This window comes from Oncorhynchus mykiss, chromosome 5 (genome assembly GCF_057628025.1).
Source record: "Oncorhynchus mykiss isolate SJ-2025 chromosome 5, ASM5762802v1, whole genome shotgun sequence".
Taxonomy (NCBI): domain Eukaryota; kingdom Metazoa; phylum Chordata; class Actinopteri; order Salmoniformes; family Salmonidae; genus Oncorhynchus; species Oncorhynchus mykiss.
The window spans coordinates 48,386,522-48,396,415 of NC_143026.1; the positions used below are offsets into that span (position 1 = coordinate 48,386,522).

Sequence of the window (9,894 nt, forward strand, 5' to 3'; positions counted from 1 at the left end):
AGGTCCTGGATGGCAGGCAGCTTAGCCACAGTGATGTCAGAGGCCGAGCAGTTGCCGTACCAGGCAGTGATGCAACCATGCTCTCAATGTTGCAGCTGTAGAACCTTTTGAGGATCTCAGGACCCATGCCAAATCTTTTTAGTTTCTTGTAGGGGGAATAGGCTTAGTCGTGCCCTCTTCACGACTGTCTTGGTGTGTTTGGACCATTCTAGTTGGTTGTTGATGTGGACACCAAGGAACTTGAAGCTCTCAACCTGCTCCACTACAGCCTTGTCGATGAGAATGGGGGTGTGCTCGGTCCTCCTTTTCCTGTAGTCCACAATAATCTCCTTAGTCTTGGTTACGTTGAGGGATAGGTTATTATTCTGGCACAATCCGGCCAGGTCTCTGACTTCCTCCCTATAGGCTGTCTCGTCGTTGTTGGTGATCAGGCCTACCACTTTCGGTGAACTTAATGATGGTGTTGGAGTCGTGCCTGGCCACACGGGGAGTTAAGGAGAGGACTGAGCACGCACCCCTGAACGGCCCCCTTGTTGAGGATCAGCGTGGCAGATGTATTGTTACCTACCCTTACCAAATGAGAGCAGCCTGTCAGGAAGTCCAGGATCCAGTTGCAGAGGGAGGTGTTTAGTCCCAGGGTCATTAGCTTAGTGATGAGCTTTGAGGGCACTATGGTGTTGAATATTGAGCTGTAGTTAATGAATAGCATTCTCACCTAGGTGTTCCTTTTGTCCAAGTGGGAAAGAGCAGTGTGGAGTGCATTAGAGATTGCATCATCTGTGGATCTGTTGGGGCGGCAGGCAAATTGGAGTGGGTCTAGGGTGTCTGGGATAATGGTGTTGATGTGAGCTATGACCAGCCTTTCAAAGCACTTCGTGGCTGCAGATGTGATTGCTACGTGACGGTAGTCATTTAGGCAGCTTACCTTAGTGTTCTTGGGCACAGGGACTATGGTGGTCTGCTTGAAACATGTTGGTATTACAGATTCAGTTGAAAATGTGAGTGAAGACACTTGTCAGTTGGCCAGCGCAAGCTCGGAGTACTCGTCCTGGTAATCCGTCTGGCCCTGCGGCCTTGTGAATGTTGACCTATTTTTTAAGTGTTACTTACATCGACTATGGAGAGTGTGATCACACAGTCGTACGGAACAGCTGATGCTCTCATGCATGCTTCAGTGTTGCTAGCCTCGAAGCGAGCATTGAAGTAATTTAGCTCATCTGGTAGGCTCAGGTCACAGGGCAGCTCGTGGCTGTGCTTCCCTTTGTAGTCTGTAATAGTTTGCAAGCCCTGTCACATCTGACGAGCGTCAGAGCCGATGTAGTACGATTCAATCTTAGTCCTGTATTGACGCTTTGACTGTTTGATGGTTCGTCGGAAGACATTGCGGGATTTCTTATAAGCGTTTGGGTTAGAGTCCCGGTCCTTGAAAGCGGCAGCTCTACCCTTTAGCTCAGTGTGGATGTTGCCTGTAATCCATGGCTTCTGGTTTGGGTATGTACGTATGGTCACTGTGGGGACGATGTCAGCAATGCACTTATTGATGAAACCAGTGACTGATGTGGTGTACTCCTCAACGCCATCGGAGGAATCCCGGAACATATTCCAGTCTGTGCTAGTAAAACAGTCCTGTACATTATCATCTGTGTCATCTGACCACTTCTTTATTGACACGGGTGCTTCATGCTTTAGTTTTTGCTTGTAAGCAGGATTCGGGATAGAATTATGGTCAGATTTGCCAAATGGAGGGTGAGGGAGAGCTTTGTAGGAGTAAAGGTGGTCTAGAGTTTTTTTTCCTCTGGTTGCACATTTAACATGCTGATAGAAATTTGGTAAAATGGATTTAAGTTTCCCTGCATTAAAGTCCCCGGCCACTAGAAGCGCCGCCTCTGGATGAGTGTTTTCCTGTTTGCTTATAGCCTTATCGCATTGAGTGCGGTCTTAGTGCCAGTATTGGTTTGTGGTGGCAAATAGTGTGGTCTACAGCTTATCATGAGATACTCTACCTCAGGTGAGCAAAAACTCGAGACTTCCATAATTTTGTGCACCATGTAAGGTCCTGGGTGTCGTGAGGGTGAAATCAGGCGCAGGAAAGCAGAGTTCAATAAAGTGCTTTTTTTAATGCACACACGGTGAACTATGTTCACCACTCTTACGGGTGCTTAAACCAAATGCCCCAGACACAGGGAAACAAAAACAGTCTAGCACTAAATACACTAACATGTACATCTAATGCAAACACCAGGGTTACAACAATCAATCCCGCACAAAGAACCAGGCGGGCCGGCTGACTAATAAAGCCTCACTAATTATAACCAACTCAAAACAGGTGTACTCAATAAACACATAAGGAGGGGGAGAAAATAATCAGTGGCAGCTAGTAGGCCGGCGATGACGACCGCCGAGCGCCACCCGAACGGGAAGAGGAGCCACCTTCGGTCGGAGTCGTGACACACCAGCTGCTGTTTACAAATATAAACAGACCGCCACCCCTTGTCTTACCGGAGGCAGCTGTTCTATCTTGCCGATGCAGCGTAAAACCTGCCAGCTGTATCTTATCCATGTCGTCGTTCAGCCACGACTCGGTGAAACACAAGATACTACAGTTTTTAATATCCCGTTGGTAGGATTTTCATGATCGTAGTTCATCTATTTTGTTGTCCAATGATTGTACATTGCCTAATAGGACTGATTAGGACTGAATAGGCAGATTGCCCACTCACCGTCGGATCATTACAAGGCATCTCGACCTAAGTCCCCGATATCTCTGTGCCTTTCTCATGCGAATGACAGGAATTTGGTCCTTGTCGGATATCTGAAGTAAATCCTTTGCATCCGACTCGTTAAAGAAAAAATCTTTGTCCAGTACGAGGTGAGCAATCGCTGTCCTGATATCCAGAACCTATTTTGGGTCATAAGCGACGGTGACAGAAACATTATTTACAAAAGTTACAAATAACGCGAAATAACACACATAATTTGTTAGGATGCAGTCCTCTCCTCCGGCGCCATTGGACAACAAATACTGTATCTGAAAGATTAGGATCCTGAAAAGCTATTTTGTCCAATGTCTTGCCACTAATATTGTACTCTGTAACCCCCTCCCTCCCTCCCTCCCTAAACTCTCTCCATCTATAGATGACAACAAAGGAGGACACATCTTATTCTCCTGTGAGCAACAAGGAGGGTGACGAAAAAAATGTCAGCACCTACATTGGCATGACTCCAATTATTGAAAAGTCTTGAGGAGGGAATGGGACGTTTTTGTTGTTGTTGAGATTCACAGATCTACTGTGTGTGAGTTGCTGTTCAGAGTTGAATTGTTGCCTTTCTGTGCCTCAAAGTTATAGTCTTGATCAATGTGACACAAGTTACACTATTATTGTGATATCTCCCCATTTGTTTGTTTGTTTGGATCTCGTTTAACCCACAATGGAGGCTATTCTTCCAAGAGTCCCTGTAATATTGGTTGATAATACATGTGACCCTTTGACCTGCTGTTTCAGACATTCTCTAAAAGTTTAACTGTTTGATACCTGTTATTCACTTCTAATCTCATTGTAATATAATGTAAATAAAAATAAAATATCCTCTAACAAAAATATGCATCCTTCCTTCTGCCCCTGATTGAATGGATGAAAACAGTATGGTGGAGGGCTAAGTAAAGCCATCACTATATTGCATGATTAGAGATGGCAAGGGAAGGGAACATGTTGTTTGAGTCCAGCTGATCACTATGGTCCAGTTTCCCAGACACAGATCAAGCCTAGTCCTTCTCAATGGATAATCTCCATCGAAACAGCTTTTTAGTCCAGGACCTGGCTTAATCTTTGTCTGGGAAACCAGCCCTACTCCATGTGTGTGTCCTAAAGGTGTATGTATACTCATTTAGGTACTATGCTAGGAACTATGCCCTTGTGCATCATGGGATGGATTCAAATGTAGTATAATTCTCTACCCATGACTGTCAAAGAAGGTCAAGGAAGTGGTAAAATGCTCTATTGAGCAATGAAGGCTAAACAATTAATGCAATGAGGATGTCCTTTTTATGAATTTGGATTCATGTTAACACTGCAATTTTTTAAACGTTCTAATTATTACATTTCTACAGCTTATCACTTTTTTAATGCACTGATTAAATTGATAGTTGGTTAGTTGAATAAGTTCAAATATGTAAGGAACGAAAATGAAGTCTAACTATGTTTATAAAAATATGTTACAGAAAATGTCTCTGTCCATACCTAATACATAGTTTACCTTCACTATGAACTTGTAAGTGGTGATATGGTTGCAAGTCAGTGTCACGTTGGTATGAATAGATTCGGGAGACAGGCGCAGGAATGCGTAATAGTTTTTTTAATTAAGCCCAAATTATGCCCTGCCGTGTAAAGGCACTGGGACAAAGACCAAACATACACGTAAAGCAACACAGGGTAGAAACCCAAAACAAAAGAGCGAGGAGTTCCTCAAATAAATAACACATGCACACAATGATTAACACACTGGACGAGACCCGTAATCATCTGCGCAATCCAGAATGGCACGAAAGCCAAAACACACAGCACAGGTACTCACACTCACCAACTATGGTGAACAAAGGGCACATACATACAAATACAATCAGTGGGAATAGGGGCCAGGTGTGCACAATGAAAGTTCCAGAGGGATCTGTGACAGTGAGCATTTTTAAGTGTTATGTATATGACATTTGAAATGTGACATCTGCCTACATTGCTTAGGTGAGTGTGGTGTCTAAAATGTGTAATCCTACTACAGTCTGCACTGTATCTCTGCAGTTCTATGAAACTACCATATCATTGGCTTATTGTTACCATTGTGGACAAGCTAACAAACCTATTTCACTGTACACACTGTAAAATAAGGACAGGTTCTAGACTGAACTTGCTGATCAAACCAAGGTTTGACATTTAAGACAATTATCCTGTGCCATATAGTGTGGGGTCAATTTGTCTAAAAGTAAACAATAAAGGCTATGAAAATGTATAACTTGAAGATCAGATTCCTCTAGAATGTATTTACAGAATAGTATTTTAGTTTGGCCAATAGAATAGAGTGTGTCCCAATGTGCATTTCTGTTAGACAGGAAGTTCATATGTTGTGTTTGGTATGTTATTATTAGATGGGAAATGGACTTCAACTTTTAACTCATGTATCAGGTTCTGCATTATCTAAATGTATTATCATCTCTACATTAAAGGCTTGTATTTAGACAGTTGGGCCGTTGAGGTTTCTGCATTATGATGCATTTACATGCCACTACAACATAATTTTTTCTTTTGGAAAAGTTTTATTAACACAATTCCTTTAAAAACAGCTCATACATTTTTTACATCATTTATACACATAAAAACGGCAACAAAGAATAAAACACGGCATTTGAAAGTTACATTTTACATTTGTTAAAAAGTACGTGTTAAAATCAATGAAAACCACCATGAATAAAAGTACTTTGTTGTAAACATCAAATCTGTAAAAAGCCATTTAAAATATGTACTAATGATCTAACAAAGGTAAAACATTTTTAAGACATGAAAAACATGTTAAAAAGTCACTTTGTTAAAAGGCTGTCTTCAGTCCCTTGTACAGGAGCGGGGTGAGTCCTTATCAAACTTGCCTCAGGGGCGGCAGGGTAGCCTAGTGGTTAGAGCGTTGGACTAGTAACCGGAAGTAACCGGAAGGTTGCAAGTTCAAACCCCCGAGCTGACAAGGTCGTTCTGCCCCTGAACAGGCAGTTAACCCACTGTTCCTAGGCCGTCATTGTAAATAAGAATTTGTTCTTAACTGACTTGCCTAATAATAGTATAGAGAATGACAAATTTCAGCTTTTATTTATTTCGTCGCATTCCCAGTGAGTCAGAAGTTTACATACACTCAATTAGTATTTGGTAGCATTGCCATTAAATTATTTAACTTGGGTCAAACGTTTTGGGTAGCCTTCCACAAGCTTCCCACAATAAGTTGGGTGAATTTTGACCCATTTCTCCTGACAGAGCTGGTGTAACTGAGTCAGGTTTGTAGGCCTCCTTGCTCGCGCACGCTTTTCAGTTCTGCCCACACATTCTCTATAGGATTGAGGTCTGGGCTTTGTGATGGCCACTCCAATACCTTGACTTTGTTGTCCTGAAGCCATTTTGCCACAACTTTGGAAGTATGCTTGGGGTCAACCCGGTGCATCACGGTTGGGATGGTGTTCCTCGGCTTGCAAGCCTCCCCCTTTTTCCTCCAAACATAACAATGGTCAATATGGACAAACAGTTATATTTTTGTTTCATCAGACCAGAGGACATTTCTCCAAAAAGTACCATCTTTGTCCCCACCGTAGTCTGGCTTTTTTATGGTAGTTTTTGGAGCAGTGGCTTCTTCCTTGCTGAGCGGCCTTTCAAGTTATGTCGATATAGGACTCGTTTTACTGTGGATATAGATAATTTTGCACCTGTTTCCTCAAGCATCTTCACAAAGTCCTTTGTTGTTGTTCGGTGATTGATTTGCATTTTTCGCACCAAAGTACGTTCATCTCTAGGAGACAGAACACGTCTCCTTCCTGAGTGGTATGACGGCTGCGTCGTCCCATGGTGTTTATACTTGCGTACTGTTGTTTGTACAGATGAGCGTGGTACCTTCAGGCGTTTGGAAATTGCTCCCGAGGATGAACCAGACTTGTGGAGGTCTACAATTTCTTTTCTGAGGTCTTGGCTGATTTCTTGAAATTTTCCCATGTTGTCAAGCAAAAAGGCAGTGAGTTTGAAGCTAGGCCTTGAAATACATCAACAGGTACACCTCCAATTGACTCAAATGATGTCAATAAGCCTATCAGAAACTTCTAAAGCCATGAAATAATTTTCTGGAATTTTCCAAGCTGTTTAAAGGCACAGTCAACTTAGTGTATGTAAAATTCTGACCCACTGGAATTCTGATATAGTGAATTATAAGTGAAATAATCTGTCTGTAAACAATTGTTGGAAAAATGACTTGTGTCATGCACAAAGTAGATGTCCTAACCGACTTGCCATAACTATAGTTTGTTAACAACTTCACACTACCCTTGATATGACTAAAACTGGGGAAAGAACCATCCATCAGTTATGTTCTCAGCCCATGTTATGCTGGTCTCCATGCCCTCTCCTTAATTTTCATCCATGGGTGTTATCGCAAAACACAGACTATGAGCCTTGTATGCAATTACTTGTTCCGTATCATCCAGCCATCTCCATGTATCAATGCGATTTAACAGTACAATGCTGATGACATGGTAAAACAAAAGAGAACACAAATACCTTCATGGTTGACCCAAGCTATCATCCAGTGAGTTCTCTAACAAGCTCCCTCTCGGAGGATACTTAGAGATAAGGTTTCTAGAGCCTTCCTATGCCTAATAAATGTAGCAGTGCCCCCACCCCTCACCGTTTGAAAGCAACTATCTCTCGCTGTACCCAAATCATAACTAAAACATTTTACAAATGATCAAACCCAAATTCAGAATGACAGTCCTTAGTGCTTACTTTCGAGTCTAGGACTCAAATTCTAGCTTATCAATTTAGCACACATCATCCCTGTATGAACATTCATTTATAAACAGAACCTTTCATTGCCTGTAATAACGCTTTCCATTACAGCCCCCCTGTGTCCCTTGTTTTCCTGTCACGAGTGCTGGTAATGAAAGATCAGTATCTCAATGCATATTTAGTCCAAATTGTTTGCCCCTCTTCTGGAAAAGAAAGTGTACATTTCGTTAGCATTCACTATGCTACATTTTAATCAGCAAGCCAAAAGTATTAATTATAAACCAAAACATGATAATTGTAAATCCACTGTCCTTACTCCAATCAATAAATGTTTGTTTCAATCCACCAACGTTTATGTATCTTTTCTTTAGCATGCACTGTTCTCCATATCCACCACACCATAATGTTCATGAGCTAACTGAAAAAACGTAAAGTTAATTTTAGGTTTAGTAACCCCTTTGCTAATTCCTTGTTACCCCTCCACCCTTTCTTACATTCTAGAAATCTATTTCAGAATAAGACAACATAAAATGTAAATCAATTTTTTTTCTTACAACCAAGGCTTTCTGAGTTTGCAAGGAGTGTTTGGCCAGATAATTTACATTTGTTACCTTTAGAATCCATTCCCCTGGCATTTTGCCTAGATTCTTCAACCCAAGTTACGTTTTCCTGTGGCAAATATAGCTAATTTCTTATCATAAGGAATCTGCGATATTTGATCCCTGGCCTCTACTAGTGTGGTAAGACGTGATCTCATACGTCTTCCTTCACATAGAAACTGTAATCTCTACGAACCACTATCGATCGAACCGAGGCTATACACCAATATGTGACATTTCCTCTCCTGCTACTCTCAAAAGGAGAGAGGGGTCCGGGTGTGCCAACACGGGTGCATCCGTGAACAGCACCTTCAACCTATTAAAGGATCTGTCAGCCTCTGCCGACCACCGCAAACGCACCGGGGCCCCCTTCAGCAGTGAGGTAATGGGGGCCGCTACCTGGCCAAAACCCTGGAAAAACCTCAGGTAGTAATTGGCAAACCCCAAAAACTGCAGCACCTCCTTCACCGTGGTAGGAGTCGGCCAATTACGCACAGCCTTAATGCAGTCACACTCCATCACCACCCCCGAGGTGGAAATGCAATAACCCAGGAAGGAGACGGCTCGTTTGGAGAACACACACTTCTCAGCCTTGACGTATAGGTCATGCTCCAGCAGTCTACCAAGCACCTTGCGTACCAGAGACACATGCACGGCACGGGTGGCGGAATAGATCAGAATATCATCGATATAAACAACCACGCCCTGCTCGTGCAGGTCCCTGAGAATCTCGTCTACAAAGGATTGAAAGACGGCTGGAGCATTCTTTAACCCATACGGCATGCCGAGGTACTCATAGTGGCCCGATGTGGTACTAAACGCGGTTTTCCACTCGTCTCCATCATGAATACGCACCAGACTATACGGGCTATTGAGATCCAGTTTTGTGAAAAACTGTGCTCCGTGAAATGATTCCACGCCGTAGAGATGAGAGGTAGTGGGTAACTAAACCCCACTGTGATGGCATTTAGACCTCTATATTCAAGGCAGAGACGCAGACCTCCCTGCTTTTTCTTCACAAAAAAGAAACTTGAGGAGACGGGTGAGATGTAGGGCCGAATGTACCCCTGTCCCAGAGATTCTGTGACATATGTCTCCATAGCCAATGTCTCCTCCTGGGACAATGGGTACACGTGACTCTTGGGAAGCGCAGTGTTTACCTGGAGATCTATCGCACAATCCCCTCCTAGTCGATGAGGTGGTAATTTAGTCGCTCTCTTTTTACTGAAAGCGATTGCCAAATCAGCATATTCGGGGGAGATGCGCACCGTGTAACCCTGGCCTGGACTCTCCACCGACGTGGCACCGATGAAAACTCCCAGACACCTTCCAGAACACTCCTCTGACCACCCCTGGAGAACCCCCTGTCTCCACGAAATCTTAGGAGTGTGACTAGCCAGCCAGGGAATCCCCAGCACCACTGGAAACGCAGGCGATAATGAATCGATAATGATAATCGATAATGAATAATCGATAATAAAGAGACGTATACGCTCCCTATGATTCCCCTGCGTCACCATGTCCACTGGAACCGTGGCCTCCCTGACCAACCCTGACCCAAATGGCCGGCTATCTAGGGAGTGCACGGGGAAGGGAGAATCTATCGGCACGAGCGGAACACCCAGCTTAATGGCGAGTCTGTGATCCACAAAGTTCCCAGCTGCACCTGAATCGACTAGCGCCTTATGCTGGGAAGGGGGAAAAATCCATTTAAAAAATCAAGACAAATATGTGACCAACAGGGGGTTCTGGGTGAGTTTGGTGCTGACTCACCT

At 43.3% G+C, this 9,894-nt stretch overlaps 1 protein-coding gene across 1 annotated transcript in view; it reads left to right on the forward strand.

Annotated features, from left to right (window-relative positions):
- The window catches only part of LOC110523977 (lysosome membrane protein 2), a 68,230-nt gene extending 64,631 nt beyond the window's left edge, over positions 1-3,599 (forward strand). Inside the window, exon 12 of the mRNA XM_036977726.2 lies at positions 3,136-3,599. Coding sequence (XP_036833621.1) covers positions 3,136-3,243 — 108 coding nt within the window. The 3' untranslated portion in view covers positions 3,244-3,599. The remainder of the gene's footprint in view (positions 1-3,135) is intronic.
- The last annotated feature ends 6,295 nt before the right edge of the window (positions 3,600-9,894 follow it).